The 19,234-nt window shown below is 37.3% G+C and overlaps 1 protein-coding gene across 1 annotated transcript in view; it reads left to right on the forward strand.

Annotated features, from left to right (window-relative positions):
- GLT1D1 (glycosyltransferase 1 domain containing 1) overlaps positions 1-19,234 on the forward strand; it is a 55,316-nt gene that overhangs the window by 26,250 nt on the left and 9,832 nt on the right. Inside the window, exons 7-10 of the mRNA XM_086761492.1 lie at positions 3,907-4,002; positions 5,004-5,053; positions 12,217-12,260; positions 13,767-13,887. Of these exons, the coding sequence (XP_086617618.1) occupies positions 3,907-4,002; positions 5,004-5,053; positions 12,217-12,260; positions 13,767-13,887 (311 nt within the window). The remainder of the gene's footprint in view (positions 1-3,906; positions 4,003-5,003; positions 5,054-12,216; positions 12,261-13,766; positions 13,888-19,234) is intronic.

Below are 19,234 nucleotides of genomic sequence, written 5' to 3' on the forward strand. Positions count from 1 at the left end.
GCAGCTCCTTTGTTACCATCCCTGTCGTCCCGCGTGGCATATCAGGACAGCACGCTGTCAAGCTGATGAGAGGAATGAGTTTTCCTAATCCTATCAATCACTGTTCTTGTTTTGACCTCGCATATCTTGCTAAACAAGTGACCTGCTAAGCAGGCTCAGGACGGGCTGTGGCCAGTGTGCAGCTGTTTTTTATAGATAAAGCCAACGTAACAAATCAGACTACAGCCACAGACAAATACTGACAACGCATGTTTAAAGGAGCATTTCTTACTGACATTAAACAATTATTTTTGACACTGAAGAAGGCATTGATTGGAGTGGCAAGACTTGACTTGCATTTAGTGTATAGTGATTCTGAAGGGTGGTTGGAAAACATGTACCATCCAGACTTTTTTTTTTCTTTTTTATTGCCAGTGATTCTGTACAAATCTTTCCATTTTGTATTTTCTTTGTGAAGCAAACAGAGGGATGCATGAGCTAAGAGATAATGAAGCATAGTGTGCTGTTTCAAATCTTTGCTTTTGTAACACTAACAGAAATGGGGAGTTACAGACACAAGCCTTTTTTTTGTTATTTGGGTGTTTGCATGTAATTGGGACAAGATAGTGACACAGTGAATGTATAAAAAGAGCAAATCAGTTGATTGTGCCACACTGATGTATTTCCATTTCAGAACTGAATCACACGAGGTGGTTGTATCTTATTATAGATTAAATAGCTTATGAGGGAAAGGCAGAATGATAGCAAAAAATCATGTATTTAAAGTCTTGTTTAAGCTCAAGGAAAGTGGAAAAAATGTCTTCTTTCAAATACCAGTTTTCACCCAGCTGATGGCTACAGCTGTTAAGGGCAGCTATTGCAGTTATTCTCTTAATATGTTTCCCTTTTCAGTGTTCTTGTGTGGACAAAGTTCACTAAAATTATTGCTTTCTGGTACAAATGGCTATTTTTTTTTTTTTTTCCACAGAGGGGTTGCTAGCGAGGCTTGAGAAAGCAACAGGTGGGAAAACACTGATTCAGGCATCATCTTGCTGTGTGATTTCAACCATCTTCAGTGAATGATCTAACAAGATACACAAGTGCTGCTGAAGTCTGATCTAAAGTAGACAGAGAATGAGTGAACTCCCAGCACTGAACACTGGCAGTGGTACGCTGGTAGTGCACTCTTCTCAGGAATGTCTTTATATGCTTCTAATTGGATTGAGTGGAGAAAGTCTGCTTGTAAAAATGAATTAGGTGATGACTAAGATCTACAGCATACAGTAAAATAAAACTGCAGCTGATTCTCACTTCACTAAATTGAATCCTTTTCTGTGTAGCCCTGCTATGCCAGTTTTTAGAAATGCCATGTAGGATCCAGTCTGTAGTCCAGTGTACCCAATATCTGCTATTTCAGAGAAAAGTGCATAAAATTTCATGATAGACAAGTACGGCTTTGTAAAGTTGCGTTAAGGGAATAGCCTAAGTGCAAGTTCAAGATTGTGAATGTATTTTCAAAATAATAAAGGTCAAATAAGTGGGCTGTTTTCATTAATAAGTGTTATTTTAGGTAATTTTGCTAGTGAAATAATTTGACTTATTGATGAGATTCTTGGGAGAAGTACCTTTAAATGTCACAAGAACTGAATGGAAAAATCCAAATTACAAAGTACAATTACTATCTGTAGGGCCAGTTTTCTGTTTCTCTTTCGGGTTAAGGTTTTTGTAGAGGGAGCAGAATGGCAGGAGCGCACAGAATTGGTCTCTTTGGGCTTTTCGTTGTCAGAGCACTTTAAACCCTTGTCTAATAAAATGAAAAGATTGAAAGCTATAAAATAGAAACAAAAAGATGTTAAGAGAAGAAAAGAAGCAGTTATTTCAAGCATATTTAATGTTGATTAGTATACTGTCACATCAATAATTCTATAATCTTTACGTGAGAACAGGGAGACTTGATTTCTCACTACTACCTGACTGAGCTTTCAGCTTAACAAACTTAAGTTTGCTCTGAAATAGCCAGAGCTGAACTTTGATAGGTGGGAGTTCATAATTTAAAATGAATATTTGTGCCATATGGTAGTTAAAATGCAATCTGAATTTTGCTGACACTTTCTAGTAATTTGATTAGTGTGAGTTTGTCATGAACTGAAACTACTGCTGCATGTCTTAAAAACAAACAGTATTAATGGCTCATTGCACCAGAAGAATGGCTTTTTCAATCTAAATGTTTGTGCATTATAAATTACAAATCATTTCTTGGTCCAGTAACCAGTTAAGTATTACTTTCCGTATCTGCTGCAGCCACTCTTGACAGCTCAAGCTGTTTAAGTTAAATGAAACAGACTCTGTAATGAACCCTGTGACAGGAAGCATTGAAAAATCCCTGAACTGGATTTTAATTTTAAAAGCAATAACACTTGAGTGTGTTGTGAATCGCCACTCTTTTGATTCTCCCCCTCCCGCAAAGCAGAGGTTTGATGCAGAGCTCCTGTTAATCCCGTCCCATGATACAAGGGGAGGTCCTCCAGGTGTGTTTCTTCCAGGGCCTGGAGCAGACCCTGCAGTTGAGTTACACAACACTGTGAGGAACCATAAATTGGTACCAAGTCTGGGTGATCTTAAGTTACAGATTGCAGCAATTTGGTGATGTCGTATAAGCGGCTGAGTTGTTCCTGCAGCTGGTGGAGAGTGGAAGGGGAAGGGAGGAGGAGGAAGCCTCGAAGAAGGGAGCTCTGCAGCATTCAGTAGTAGATCACCATCCCACCACAACCTCTGTTTGTCATAAATTCCACAGGCAGTCATTCCGAGCATGCAGATGGCCCTCGTGGTAGCTATGTGACGTAGCCCTGGTGTGGAACTTGTGTTTTAGTATCCCCCAAACAGCCACTGCTGAAGAACGGCAATTCGATGCTCCTTGTTGAACTGCGTGGTGGTAGATAATGCACGACATCCATCCTTGCCAGGAGCTCAATAAGTAGGTCAACTGAAGGACAGCAAACTGATTTGTTAGTACAGTAAATCAAACGTGAACATTTCAACCCCTCTAGTGTTTATTAAATTATGTTGTTGTGATGTGTGTGTGTTCAGCAATTTGTGAATTATGTTGTTTTATCATAAACACATTTTACCAAAGTTCGTCACATAGTGACCCTTCAGAAGTATGTCTGAATTAATTGTGCTGTCATAGAGTCACTGGCAACTGCAATATCATACATCATGTCTTCTTTTTCTAATGTAACCTACAAAATTATTTTTTACAGGTTGTTGCTGTGTATTTACAAGAGGGACTTTCAATGTTAAAAACTCCCATGTTGGGGTTTTTTCAAAAATTCTTTTTCATCTGTGTTTCTTAGCAATAAGGTTAAAATAAATGCTTTGCAATAATTTAACTTCTAGTTAATTATTCTGTAGCAGCGCTGGCATATTAGGAATAGATTTAATAGACATTTACCTGATCTTTTATTACAAAAAGTGTCAGATCACGTGCTCTAATCCCTACAGCCATGGATTAACTAAACCTCATAATATCCTTGAAACAGGTGTTGAGTTACTATATGGATGCAATTTTAAAATTCTTATGGGTAGAAAAGTCGAAAAACACACTGACTTGTACAGTTGCCTAGTCAGTCAAAGCTGGGTTCTGGTGTTAAGAATTCCTGCCACCAGCCATTTCTCCAAATCCTGCACATTCTCTTCCTCTGGAAAGAAACTTCTGTGCCCCATAAAATAATGTGCATGATTAAATTCTCCACTGAGTTGATTTGAGGACTGATGTGAGAAGAAGAAGAAACGGAGGGAACAATAATGGGAATTTTTCAGAGTCCACTCTTATTACTGCTTTTACCACTGTATGTGTCCATTCATGAAAGAGTTTGGAGTGTTCACCTTCTTTATTCACATTCAAACTTTTAAAATTATTTGTTACAGACATTCCTACAGAAACAGGCAGTTTACACGTTTTTCTTTTGATATGCGGACTTCGAAGAGTCAAAGATCCTCTGTATTTAGTGGATGTATTTTCAGGTAGGTACCTGTTATTTGACTACTCTTCTTTTGTCCTGGATTCAGATGCATTTCTCTTAATGTTTCTAAGTTTGGCATAAGCTGTTTTATTCATTGCAGAAAACTTCATAATATATTTACATTTTAAAAAGAAACGTACTCGTGTAACCATTGATCTGTTCAAGACATTATTTCTGTACTGAGTCTTTTCCAGCCTGCTGGGAATAACAGAGCATTAAAATCACAGCAATATTTGATGATTTTACTTGCTGGGAACACTATTTTGCTGTAACATACAGTATTAATGGAAGACAAAAGAAGAGTTCACCTACTTCAGAATAACTCTTACTGTCCTGTGGCTGTTACACCAATTTGCATGTGTGCTAATTAATATAATTGAAGTTACAAGCAAATTTTACCACCCATTACTATGGCTCAGCACTGTAAATGACACTGAAGTTTTTATTTAGCCTCCACTATTCAGTTTACTTTTCTAAGCCTGTACACCTTGTGACGCTTAGTAACAAATGTAGTTTATTAAAGTCAAGTAACTGGTTTTGTTATTTTGCTATTGGGAGAGTGGCAGGTTTCTCTTACGCACACAATAACTAAGTATTAATTGTAACAGTTGCAGTTGCCTCCACACATTTCTTCACATAGGAGGAAAAATTCAAATAATTTTGTCTTAGTGGCCGGAGTCACTGTGTTCTATAGAGCATTGTTCTCTTGAGATGATTCAAAATTAATAGCTGAGCATAGTTAAATAATCCTTGAATCATAAGAGATTGCATGAAGCAGAAATGCTAGATATTAACTTCCAGACATGCTAATCATTTGAATTCTGAGGAGCAATGTGAGAGCTGAGCATGAAATCTGGTACACACTCAGTCTTTTAAGTATTAATAAAATATTTACCTAAATCTTCTTTATTCATGCAGCTATTTACACTGATTTCAGAGGAAGAGTTAAGTTAAAAATTAATAACTTTAATTAGTAAAAAAGATGTTCCTCTTCTGTTTTAGATTGGCACAGAAAGGATCCCAGTGTCCATCTGGGAATAATTGGACCCGCAGTAAGTTATTGTTGTAATTTTTATTTTATTTATATGTTTATTCCTAAATACTTTTGCTTACTCACATTTGAGATATTGCAATAATTCTATCCAAACTGAACCTAAGTAAGAGGACTTTTCGTTGTTACAGAGCTAAGAAGGAGCTGTAAAGGCTGTTCACAACAGGTCTGAACTGTGGAAGCGATTCCAGTGCTGCACCTTCCAAAGTTCAGCGTTCTGCTGTCAGCTAAAAGGCCTCCTCGCTCCGCATGTGCTTTTGCATTGCGAAAGGGAAAGCAGCTAAGAGGGCTTTTCTCAGAGGATATGCACTGAGATAGCCCAACTCTATTCAGTTAGATTTTTATTAATGCAAACTGTTGTCAATAGAACTAAAATAGTTTACAGCAGCTGAAAATTTGTTTTACAGATACTGAATTTTTTGTTTAGAAAGCTTGGGCTAGTTTTATAATGGGCATTTGCAGCTGCATTACTATAATTTTATGTTTAGCTCAAGCACATGACATGGTAATGCTTTTCATCTATTATAGTCTCTTACAGCAAAACCTTTAGTGTTTGTTTTGACTATAGAATCAACTTTTGAAGATAAAAAGTATAAAAATATTTGGATTTTAAGATTGGCTTCTGGTTTTATACCTGTAGGATAGTACACTTTTTTTTTTTTTAGAGAATCGGTACTAATGCAAATAATAAATTAGAAATGCCTAATTCAATATGAATAATTCATAAATGAGCCTATCAAATATTTTGAAAGGCAACAATTGCCTTAATGAGAATTTTTATTACTGTGAAGGTGATATGAGATGCTCATCATTCCGGTTCTTACATCTTTTGTTCACGTGGAGGATTGTGTCTTTGTTCCATTCCATTTAGATTTTGGTGCCAGGTCTGGTAGTCTCAGTTCGTACACAATTAACAGTTGTCAGCAGGTGCAAAATGATGTTAGGTTTCTGTCTGACACCAGACAGCAAGGACAGAGCTTGAGCTGACAAAATTGCTGAAGTCTGTTTCACATTCAGAGTCTGAGTGCACTAAAGCTTGGGATACAGATATCTGAGAGGGAAAGTGGGGTTCACTAAAAGTAAGTAAAATCAGAAACTGAGTTGTTCTTATATGTCCATATCTCAGATTAAGCTTAGAATTGGTATCATTCCTTCCAAATGAATTATATATATTTTAGTAAAAGTGCTGGCCAATATTAATGTGAGATTTCTTTTTTTCCCCCTAAGTCTCAAAGATCCTGTTTTAACAAATTCCGAAGTTACAACTTCTAATTTTCTCTTTTCACAACAGGGCCAGTCATCTAAATGTCAGCTCTTCTGTGACTGCAGACTCTCTTTAGATAAAATGTACAGTTGGGCTGCTGTCTCAAAATGTTGTCATGAGTTTCTCTGCAATAGTTTGCTTTTCCTGGATCACCAGCTCCTGAAAGAGTTTAAAATCAAACTATCAGAGTTATTATTAGGAAATAATCTTCTAGTTGTGGAGAAAGATTTGAAAATGTGGGCTTATGAAGCATGAAGATAAAGAAGGAAAACTAGGGAACCCTCCCAACTCCACACCCATCATTTTTAAGTCAAGTAGCATGATTTTTGAGGAAGTAACAAGACTGGACTTCTCTGAAGAGGGAAGCGTGCACCACTTTAGCTAAGTCTTGAGTCTCTTCTGAAAAGGAGTAAAGGGTTGCATAATTTTTCTGCCAGTCCTTTCTTTTCTATTGATATCTTAAAAGTTGGTGTTTGAGTATTCACCATTGTTTCCAGTTATTTCCACTTTGACATCTGTCTGATTTCACCTGCAGAAAATGGGGCCTTTAGAAAGGAACCATCCATGTACATGTAAATGTTCTTATGATTTCTTTTAAGTACAGTGCTGAAAAAGTGTAAAACTTCAAAATGCCTGGTTATTTTCAGAACCATGAGAGAAAGATAAATATTTGCCAAATCTCAGTCTAACCAATACCCTACCTAAATATTGGCTATCACAGCTGTGGGCCGTGTCCTCAACAGCAGTGACTGCGCTGTAAGTTGGTGAGGGAGAGGGGGAGAGATGCCCCTGAGCCACCACAGTGCTTCTCCTAATTCTGTGCGGAATGGGGTTCATTGCCACAGCTTCCCACAGCCCTGCACGAGACCAGGTGGGGCTGCAGGGAGACTGTCCTGCTGCTTCCGCTTTTAGTTGCGTGTGTCAAGGGAACGTACAACATACTTTGCACTAAACTTATAAAACTAACTGCAGGACCTTTGAGAAAGGGATCAGTTGTGTGCTACATGTATATCCATGGCAGCAGAAGTCTTGAGAAGGCAGCCTGTAGACTGAATCTAACCAGTGGAAAATGTATGAGTAGGCAGCTGTGTCATATGAAACAAACTCTTGCTGATGCTAAAAGGGTACTAAAAGCTTCATTGTTTCATCTGGGTAATGTGTTCATGTCCTTCTCTAAGCCTGTCTCTGATTCATCTTCACATGAGCCTAAAAACTTGCAGGCAGCCTGTTTTATAAGAAAATAAATGGACTCTGAATGAGCAAATAAGAACTATTTTTCTATTTTCTCATTCTGTTTCATTCTTTGTAAATTTTGGGTTATAGGATGTTATTTTTAAAAGCTGTTTTTACATTTTTATTTCCTCTGCATTCTTTTCCACACTAATACAAAAAATGATTTGGAAGTGAACTGGTGTGGAAGGCAAATCTAGAGCAGGTGTAATGAAGCTGTGCTTTAGAATCAAAAGATGCACTTGCTGCCTCCAGTGTGGATTGTAAACATTTTAGTCGTCTTTTTAAATTTGGTTCACTTTTTATAAGCTAATGTCTTTACAGTAAGCTACCAGAAATAACCCTGTGGCAGTGCAGAGGCAGGATCAAGGACAGAACCTCCTTAAAACATTTAAAAACATATTTCTCCCATAGTACTATAACATTGCTAAAGGATGAAAATAAATCTTAGCTCTGTTGGTAGTTAGCTGTACTTTTGTTATTCACGTTACTTCTCAAACCACAAAATCTTAAGAAAATCAGTGCCATTATCTGTGAAGCGAGTCATGTTTATTGTGAATATTAAAAACCCACACATTAAGATTATATTAATTAAGAATATAAGGAACAAAGGCCCACACACTATTTTCTGCTTTGCTTCCAGAAGATTATAACCTTTCCCCTGTATTTGCTATGCATGACTGTCTCAAACGGTGCAATGAAATGTTGCAAGGTTGGGTCCTGTATACTGTAAAAGTTTTAGCATTTGTCTCCTATTCCAGTTTTCCTTTTGTTCATTTCTATAATGAAGTTTGAAACAATCACTAATTTTCAGCAGCTCTATATTCCAAGAATAGAAGCTTATGAAACCTTAAAAAAGTTAATGCCACAAAGCTTGCGTCCAGCTGTTGGGTAACCCCTTGAAGCCCCCTTTGTACTCTCTGTGTAATTCTTAAGCGTTCTTGTAGACAGTACAGAATATTGCTGTGTTTATAATGATGCTGTTTTCCATTGACAGCTATTTTTCCTCTGTCCAGCTTCTTTCCATGCCTATTGAGACAGTTTTAGTTGAATAACTGCCTCCACAGATGGAGGGACCTATGGGGTCATGTAGCCCATCTCTCTATAATGGGTGGCTGTTACCTACTGTATGTTTTCTGGGCTAGGTCTAAAATGAAACAGCTGTTGACACGACTAAACTAAGCAGCTAGAGGAAGTCTAATAACCTGCTCCAGGATATCCTAGGACACAATAATTAGTAAAATCAAATAGAAGACAAAGATACAACTTCAAATTCTTTGGCTTGCTGAGGAGTATGAAATTCTGCCAGCTACATCACAAATAAATGTCCTACTCACTGAGATATTTTTTAAAAGGTAAAAGCTACTTTTACAAGTAGCTTGACAACTCTTTTTTTTGCATGTTCTTTAAGAAAAACTCCTTGAAAATGAAACTTTTGTTAGAAATGGTGAAATATATGTTCCAATATTTCTTGAAAAGGTTTTTATTTTTTAGACCTGAAGTTTTCTTAATTTAGATCCTAGTTGCTAAATTGTTTCAGCTGAATTAAAACTATATTTTTACAAGTTGTTAATTGTCCCAAATAGCAGTAGTAGAGTTACATGTTAAGCCAAAGACACTGAATTTCCTTAACATTTAGTATATGGGAAAAGTTGATGTAGAATGGCTGAGTTTAGTATGTTTGCGAGGATCTTCTATTTCTGGTGCATTTGCTGCAGGCAGACTGTGTAGCATTGCAGAAAACTTGTGTTTTCACTTGTAGGGGAAGCTTGGTCTTTCTGAGCCTATTCAACCATTGATCCGATAAAAACTGTAATGTGAGGTCGGCTGCTGCTGTGAATAAAGTTGATTCCTTTCACAGTGATGCTGTCAAAACCTCACAAACCCCAGCAATTGAGCAAATTCTTCATATCTGTCTTGAATATGCTTGCAGATACAGCTTTTCACCCTTCAGTATTCTGGGAGATATTCTGACAGAACTTTAAATGTACCAAGACTTGTTTTTCCCTACAAAGTCTAGAGGGCCACCGTAGTCCCAGCGTTATGATGAAGATGTTTCTGGACTATTGCTTCTGTCTGAGTTAATTTTTATGTGACAGCAATTTAATATAGTGTGTTTATAGAAGATTTCTTAGATTTTGATCATAGTAGACTGTGTGCTTAACAGGCACCTTCATCTTTGTGCAGCGTTTGATCTGTGACTTTCTGCACTGTCTAACATGTCTCAGATGTTTTCTTTGCCTGTCAGCAGAGTAGAACTTCTGTAATAGCGTATCTGGTCCTCTTAGGTGTGGTTTCTTGCTATGTGCCCACTTCCCTTTCCATGTGCCGCCTTATCTCATCTGTCCTGATAGCAACTATTTATACAAGCCAAGCTGCTTTCCTTTGATCTCTGCTAAACTGATTAAATTCACCGCTCTCTGAAGGCTGTTCCTCTGAATGGATGATTTCTTAACAAAAGATGGTAGGTAACTGATGATCCTGTTTGCCTGCTACGTTGATAGGTAACAAAATATGGCAACAAACACTCTACCTGTAGAAGAACTGGATCATGGAGACATTTTGAGTGGAAATAACATTCTTTTATTTTCAGTAGCTTTTTCTGAGACTGTGCTAAGTTCCTAGGCATCCTGCCATAGTTGGCTTTGGAAGCATTCAGATCTTTTAAGTGCATTTCCAACTTACTGAACAGCTTATGTTGTATCTAATTTCTGTTATATTGAGCCTGTGGTTAGATAACCGTGCCCCCTCAAGTTCCTAAATGTAGCTCAGGGGGATCACTTCTCTAAGTCATTGCTACACCCATCCTGAAAGTAATATTTTAACTGAATTCTCGCATTCAGGCCAGACTTCTTGGAATATCTACCAATAGAAGAATGCAGCTTAAAAGATTGTTCTGTTTATAAGGCAGATGGCAATTTCTTGGTTTCCACAGAAGTAGATGGGATAGAAATTAATATCTTACAAGTTTTATGAGTCACAGGCTGTAGTTTTTCTCATCCTTCTAAAGGCAAAAGAGCAGAAGATCATATCCCACTGCTCATTAAATCACTTGCAAGTACTCCATTGATTTTAATGGAAACAGAGTATAGTTCCTCATGAGGTGAACTCAGCATCAAAATAGTACTTTGGGGGAAAAGATGAAAAGATATTTATGTAGAAATAGCAGTTGTAAAGTTCAGTGTGAAATATCCAAGGAACCTGTGACGTGACACACTGGTTTAGTGTATGGCTCTGTATCATCCTCTGTGCCAGGATCAGACAGTGCTTCAGGAAAGGACACTTCATTTTGGTTTTCCCCCCTGCTGTTACCCAAAATACTTTCTTAAGCACTTACACAAGCCTTTGACAGCTGGCATTGAGTAGGAATTAATTCCTTAGTGCAAGTATTTCGCTTGAATCTTCTAATTTATGAAGCCCTGTTTTCATGAAATAATCAATCTTGTGTTCAAAGTACACAATCATAGTTGTAAAATAAATTCTGACTTTTTTTCCAAAAGAGTTTTCTAAAATGTTTAGTGTTCTCTATCTCATAATGTGAAAAAAAAAAACCAAAAAAATATTAACATACATTTTTAAAAAGTAAGCCATGTTGTTCCCAGTACTTACATCTGCTGCATGCTGTGCAAGCTATCATAAATTAATGTAATATAGTCAGTCTGCCTTAATAAAAAAAGTCTAGTTCTATTCTTCATGTCTAGTTAAGGATTTCTAAGTTCTGTTTGTTTCTTTTAATCATGTTGAATAAAAATAGCAGACATAATTAAGCTTTGTAAATAAAACGCTGGCCCAGGTTGCCCAGAGTGGTGATGGATCCCCCATCCCTGGAAATATTCAAGGTGAGGTTGGATGAGGCTCTGAGCAACCTGATCTAGTTGGAGGTGTCCCTGCTCCTTGCTGGGGGATTGGGCTGGATGGGCTTTAAAGGTCCCTTCCAACCCAAACCGTTCTATGATTCTATGATAATTGCCCAGCTTAGACAACTTTTTAATAACTCTATCATGCCTTCATGTTAGATTGTATTTTAGAATTTAGTGTTTACTAGTTTTCAGATGTTTCTGCCAGTGCCTAACATCTGTGTGACTGTCTCAGTTTACGTGCAGATTGCTTCCTGTGGTAACTAAAGTATGAGAAGTTCCTTTCCTTCCCCGCGTTGGATACTCCATACATAAATGGACAAGTGCTTGGCACATGAGTGCGTTGTTCCTCACTTGGTAACTTGTCAAATTGGTCATCTGAATCATGTCAGCCTTAGCAGAGTCATCTGAAAACAGTCATTCATGTTAAACAGACCTAGGTGTAATTAGAACCTACAGCCAGAGGAGTGTCAGCGGAGAAGAAATGGAACCTCCCCTTCTGACAGGAGCCCGACGCAATGCTACTCATTACAGCAGTCACGTAAAGGTTTAGAGTGCAGTAGTCGATTCACGCTCTGCTATGCTGTGTGCTCACCCCCACCCAGCTGCGTATTCTAAGTGTCAGTCACTCACGAGAGCATTTGTCTGAAGAGTCAAATGTAACTACTAAGTTACAGATCTGTGATATGATTTTGAAGCTCAACGCATTCATGCATTTACGTATTTTAGTAAAAATACTAAAATTTAATCTTTTTTTTTCCCTGGATATTTAAAACATCTGTTATATGCTAAAGTAGTGCTCTTCCTTTCTAGGTTGATCCACTTTTTACAAATGAAGTTAAGGAAAAAGTTAAAAGGTAAGAAGTTAATGTTAGGCCTTTTATCTGCTCCAGGTGAAAGCAGTTGGCTGGCTAGCTTTTAAAATCATGTGTGTAAATGCTGTTTTGTGTGTGCAAATGAACATACATGCAGAACTCTGTATGACTAACAAATGGGTACTGATTATTTGGCATCTAACATTCTTAAACTAGGTATTCTGCACATTTTAAAGTGCAGGAGATCTCTTCATATTTTGTGTTAAATCACATCTGATTTAGTGTGATTTATATTTATTACTTTTTTGGGTCTTTTCATTCTTTCTTTCATCCTGGCTTCTGCAACATGTTGCATGCTTGCTGTTGGTGGGTAAATGAGTAGATGGACACGATAACCCTGTATAATTTTTTTCTGTCCCTTGTTTATATGTTTCCTGATTGAAGGATATAAATGTTAGAGAAACGAGGGTTTTTTGGGTTTTTTTTTTTTTTTTTTGGTGTGTCTGCAGAACCTAGAATTGTCTGACTTGAAGAGAACAACCATATTATCACTAATTGATAATATCTGATAATAAAATCTACATAAAACATGTGGCTTGCAATTCCATTTTTGAAGCAAGAGATAGGTGTGGTTTTTTGTTTTCAGTCAGGTTATTCATGGGAAACATGACTCCTGTAGTCACGCATTTATATTTCAGTTGATATGGTTTATCTCTACAGAAGTTGGATGTTACAGCATGATCAGAAAAGCCATGTTTAACAAAGTCTAGCTGACAGGGAGCTGGTCTTAATGTCAAATGCGCTTGTGTTTTCATCTGACTTAGTGATCTCATGTTGAGGTTAAAGAGGCAGGAGGAGGCTGAGGAGTGGAGGAGATGCTGGCTTTTCAATAATGATCACCAGTCTTAAAGATCTAATTCACTTTATCTGAGACTGAGCACTTAATTACTCTACTTTTTCACCCTTCACCTTTATTTGATTGATCTTCATTAATCTGAGGAAGATGATGGCAGTAGAAATGCCACCCTTCAGAACAGAAGAGCACTTAGAATAAAAGAGGGGGCAGAAGAGATCTTTCAGAACCACATTCCATCCTCAAAAGCCAGCATCTGAAGAGTCAGCATCTCCTGCAGTTGACCATTCTGATGATTGCGCCCCATTTCCCCAAGTGTGTTTTTCATAAATCTCTGCATGCTCCCTCTGTTACACAAATTCTTTGAGGGAAAATTGCACCCCTATCCGTTGAATTGAGCTCCCTCATTTATGAGACTGGTTGTGGTCAATAGAGCATGGTGTTAAGTGATCAACAATAAAACTTCAGAACAACAGACAGTGGCAGATAGCAACGGGTACTGTATTGAGTTTATAACCACATTTATAGATAGAAAGCTAACAAAAAACATGGCAAAGTGGCTTGCCTGTGGGCAAGCAATTGTTAGCATGAGAACCATGCCTGATTTGTTCTGACCATCATTGCCCGATATTTTAGGAAGAATTGTTAGAGCGTGTTTTTAGGAGGTGTCCTATTTGTGTGCATTTTCTTTCTAGGGCACCTGGAGTACATTTATTACAGGAGATGCCACAAGATGATCTTCATGCTGCTATGAAAAGGTGCTTTGCTGTGGTGAACAGCTCCATTTCAGAGGGGATGTCTGCTGCAATTTTGGAGGTAATTGCATCTTAGCAGTAAGGCTTTTCAGTGAGGTTACAGCGACTCTGAAATCGCCTTTTATCACTGGAAATGTGTGTCAACATTTTATGTCCACAATTCAAAGCCAGTGAAGACAAAACTAAAATATTTCTTTTTGCAAGTATTAGTAATTAAGGTTTTCTTCCCTTGAACTGACAATTTTTTATGCTTTGTCTGTTTATTTTTTAAAGGATAGAATGTAATTTTATCAGTCTTGTTAAATTAACAGTACAGACCTGAGATATAAGAATCATTCTGATTTACTGGGGTTGTCACTATTCTTGATTCAACATCCACTTCCTTATAACCTTGCTAGAATAGACTTTCATTTCTTTTTACATCCTTTCAAAAAGCAATCTAAGAGCTATATTTGGTTATTTAATTCTGAAATGATTAATGAATGAATGACACTCAGTTAATTAATTTTTTTGCCATCAGTATTGAAAATTAATAACCAGGTTTATTTCATACCTGTCAAAGTAAGGCGCTGCTTCATATCAAGTGCTTTCTAGGAAAAAAAAAAAAAATGTACTTAAAGTGGAAGTTGTTTGGGCCGATGCCTTTTGCTATTCCATTTTTTTAGTGACTGCTGAGTGTTGGTTTGTGACGATCTCAGAAGACCACAGAAACATTACATGATTTGTATAAATGAATCTCCTATTTCTGTTTCTAATGAGTAATCACATGTTACATTTTCAGCATGCTTTTCTTCCACACATCTGAAAGTCCTTCATAACTAAGAACTAAGTGAGCATTCTAAGAACTATGAAAGTTAGGTGATGGTGAGCTAGCAAATGTGTATTTCCTTTCTAAAATGCCAATGCTCAGAGGTGGAAGCAGGTGTTATTTCACAGCAGCAATACTCTATAAACAGCAATTACTACAGACTGTGACATTTCCAAACTTACCAGCTTGGCAGGTTAGACAAATCTTGTGTGTTGGGTAGGTGAGATGAAATGGAGAGTAGCAGCACAGTACACAGCCACAACTAAGGCAGGGGAGAAGTGAAAGGTAAGCAACTGTCTCCTTCTCACCAGTTACTGCTCACGTAACAGTTGACCAAAAATCAAATTGGTTTATTTCCTGAGAGTGTCAGTGATGTGGAGAGGGGGGAAAAAAGAAGCAGGGAAAGCAAACCAGAAAGACTCTTAAGAGACACAGCATCTGCAACAGAAGTGCAAGTGTGCTTGGCCTGGTACAAGTTGTTATGCAGACTCAGGACTGACAGGACAATTGATACAGTTTTCCCCAAAGTTTTCCCATCAGATTTGAGCAGTTAAAAGACACTTTCCTGAGCTTTTATCAGGAAAGAGAGCAATCTTCTAAGTTCAGTACCTTAACAAATATGTGTTAACTCAAAGCAAAAAGATGTTGGCAGTTTAATTCAGAGGTAATGTTGAGCCTGCTTCAGGAATTATTGATTCTTGCTCTCCTCTTGTGAAGTTGCAATTCTGACAAGTTTTGAATCTGATAACTACAAGACTAAATTAACAAGGAAAGTTTTAATTTGATCTCTGTGTGGCTGAACTATTCGATTATCCTATCAGGGCTATTAAATAGTCAAATACCACCTCTAGTGGAAAGTTTTTCCTTTAAGTTTCCATTGCATACTTATGTTGAGTAACTTGGTCCCAATTTATATCCAGACCTGTCAAAAAAAAACAAAAACAAAAACAAAACCAACCAAACAGAAAAAACCCCAGCAACAACTGTTCTTCTCACTGAAAATTACTACATGAACAGAACAGTAAATACTTCCTGTTACTTCCTTCTCTTCTTTGTCTAAGAATTACAAAATTGTTCTGGCAAAGGAGCATTCTCTGCAGGATGTCTTTATATACACTTGCAACGTTAGCTTCATCCATGTTGATGGTTTTCTTATATCAGAAAAAAAGTATATATTACAATGAATCATCAAGAAGTATTCATTTTGATTTTTCATGCTATTTTTATATATGTATTTTAAAACATATATAGTAGATTAGTTAGTTAGTATTACTTTTTTATCTTACATGTAGCTGTGCATGTCATGTCCTAAGCTAGTTTTATGATTGATACAATTAATTCTACTGAAGACACTACCTTTATTGAAAACAAAGTTAATCAACTTTTAATCTACCCGTAAGTCTTAATCTGAGTTAACTAGCTAAGGATGCTAAAATAAACTGGCAATTGACCATAGTGAAAAAATTAAATTCTCTAAGTGTAAGACCTCACCTATAGTAGGCTGTTAATTATTTCCTTGTACATGATAACTTTTTCATTAAAAGAAGAGAAAAAGATCCTGCTCTCCTTTCTTTTGTTACAACATTGATGGAATAATCTCAAACCTAATAGTCAGGTTTGGTTTGTGTTAATGTATAATCATGTATTGAAGATAAAAATGCAATTTCAGATATTCTGAAGTGGAATATTTCCTCCTGGAAAATCTATAACCATAGGCGTAACCTACTTCTTTCCACCAGCCTCAGTCCTATATTGCCTTGTTGTTGAGTAGAGGAGGAAGGACTGCCTGGTCTCTGAACTGATAGCTCATAATTCAGAGTTTATCGTGGAACTCCTGTAAGAGGGATAAATAGAGCTGGCATGCTTTCAGAAGCCTGAGCATGCTACTTCAGGTGCATATTGATTACAAGGAAATGAGTTACCAATTACAGGTGCACACTGAAATCTTGCATGATAGGAAGGAAAGTTTAACAGACATGGCACAGATGTTGTGAGACAACAGCTCCAGTCCTGGCTGAGTCAGGATTTTCTACAAGCAGAATTAGGTCTTTAGTTGTCTCTTGAGAACTACCTGAAGCTTGCCCTTTTTCGTACCTCAGACCTGTTTGAATTTTTTTTCTAACGTTATAAGGGTTTTGGTATTGTATGTCTGTTTACCAGACAGTTGTGCAGTTGGATTTGATGACATGCTTATAAAATATCCTACTGTAAAAATCTCTCAGAGGAAGTGTCAATCTAATAAAGTCAAGTTCCTGCTTGAGATGGCCAGCAGTAGGAAGTGCCATCTGTTAAGATCTTGTTAAATTAATAAGGCAGAAAACTATGTATAAAAATGTTTTGGTCCTGGGCTGGAGATGATAACATCTTGCTTGAACTGGGAGATGCAACTTGCATTCTCTTGAAAGTTCAAAATTTAACAAGGTCTCAAATCTGTAAACAGTATTTTAGTATGAGATAAATATATAATAGATAAATGAGATAAATACATAATCAGATCAATTTCATCCTGCCTTAAGGTATAAAAGAACTAGAAGCCATAACTCATTACTTTGTCATCTAGTACTGATATCAGAGATTTTGCTGTAACTGATGTATTTTCTGTTTGGCATTTGAAGAACAGAAAACAAGCATTATAGCAAATGTTTAAAAAACACCTCTTCCTCAGAAAGCTCAGGAGTTCTGCATGTTCCTGGGCATGTGATAGTGAAAAAGGCACTACTGCTGGAAATTTTTATATGTTCTCAATATAGTTGGCAAGAAAAAGGTTTTTGACTCCAGCACCATTTTATCAGAGTCCTTTTCCTGTGCTCTCAAGAGTATTCCAACTGTTGTAAAAATCATTGAATTGTTACAGGTTTACAAAAAAAAAAAATAAAATAAAATAAAAAAAAATGATAACAGAAAAGGAAGATGGCCAGACTCTATTTTGCTGTAGGGCAAAATCCAGTCGTAGACAACCTGTGAATTACAGTAGTTTTGAGTATAAGCCACAGCAAACTATAAAATGAAAAAAAATAAAAATGAAGGGGTGTTGTAGAGCAGTAAAATTGAAGAGAGGCCAAGAGAAAGATGCATAGGCTAGGAGGAAGAAAATGAAGGATAATCCAGAAGACAAAATAGTAAATAAAACTTGTATTTACTCTATAAGCCTTACACTGCTGGTTAGAAGTGCTTATTGTGTAACATGCTTCCAAAGCTGAAATAGCATTAAAACACATTTGCAGTCAGAATAATGTAGCAAAACAGATGGCCAATGGACTACAATGTTATTTTATGCTATTATTTGTGGAACTTAGGTCAGTAAATTATACATATTTTCAACAATGCAAATGATTCTTTTTTCTACTTAAAAATAGACTAAGTATCTAAATTAAATTCTAAGCCACTTCATGCAGTAATTATTTACAGCCCAATCCATTTGTTTAAGGCTCGCTGGTGTAATGCCAGCCCCTCATCTTAGGTATTTGACCATCTGTTCTGTCTTTCAGTAGCTATAATTCATTACTACCTATGTGTTTTGGGACCTGAAAGTTTTCTTATGCAGCAGTTACAGCCCTCCAACTCTATGAGACAGAGCAAATGTCTTTCCCTTTAGAGTTCAGAAATTCTGGAAAATGAAATACAAACTCAGTGATCAACTTCAATGAGTCATCCAACTGTGTAGCGTCCAGAGATAGAAGTGAATGAACATATCTTGTGACAATTTTTTTTTTAAAATGTGCACTACAGTCCAGTCTAAACCGCAGTACAGCAATGCTGGGCCAGCCTGTGCAGCCACAGCAGGAGGCATGGTCTGACACAGAACTGGCGCAGGGCACTCACTCACACGTGTGACGATCACTGTCGGTGTCCAGCCCAGTGGCACAAGGTCCACTGTTCACTGCATCTGATGTGCTGGCATCCAAACTCTTCTCTGTCTTGGAGGTAACTGTTTGTGGGGATAGTGGCGCTTCCAGCCATCAACCGTCAGTCGTGGGGTTGGTTGTGCTGTGCTTTGTGTGTTTTCTTCTTTCATTCCTTTTTTTTTTTTTTTTTAATGGTGCTCTTTCCCTTGAATGGGCAATGGCTTGTTTTTAAAGTAGCCAGACCTGAAATACTGCTACAGCTTTGTTTTTTAAAAGGAGAAACACACAGAGGTGAGGAGAAGGCTTTAGGCAGGTGGCAATGAATGCTGACACCCTTCACTTGGTTGACAAGCTCTTGATTTTCAGTTCTGAAGTTGAAGTAAAATATCTTCACTGAACATGCCTGAATGACATCAACAGCCAGCAGACTGAATACAAGGGCATTTAAGCCTGTCAATAGGAAGGGCTGCAAAAGAGCTGAATCAGAAATTCTCTCTCTTTGAGATGATGATGCTTCTGTGGGAACCTGGTGTTTGGTCTGGAGTTGCGTAATGAGAGCCAAAAGCAACTTCCTTGTCTTGCAGAGTCAAAACCTGTCAGTCTAAGTGAGGCATAGGTATCTTATCTCCTGGGTGAACTTTGAAGTTCTGTGAACTTTACTGTACTTGTAAGTAGATACTATCATCGTATGTTTTGGTTTGGGTTTTTTTGTTTTTTGTTTTTTTTTTGAAATCTACCTTCGGAAAACAGATTTG

This window comes from Chlamydotis macqueenii, chromosome 17 (assembly GCF_036417535.1).
Source record: "Chlamydotis macqueenii isolate bChlMac1 chromosome 17, bChlMac1.mat, whole genome shotgun sequence".
Classification (NCBI taxonomy): Eukaryota; Metazoa; Chordata; class Aves; order Otidiformes; family Otididae; genus Chlamydotis; species Chlamydotis macqueenii.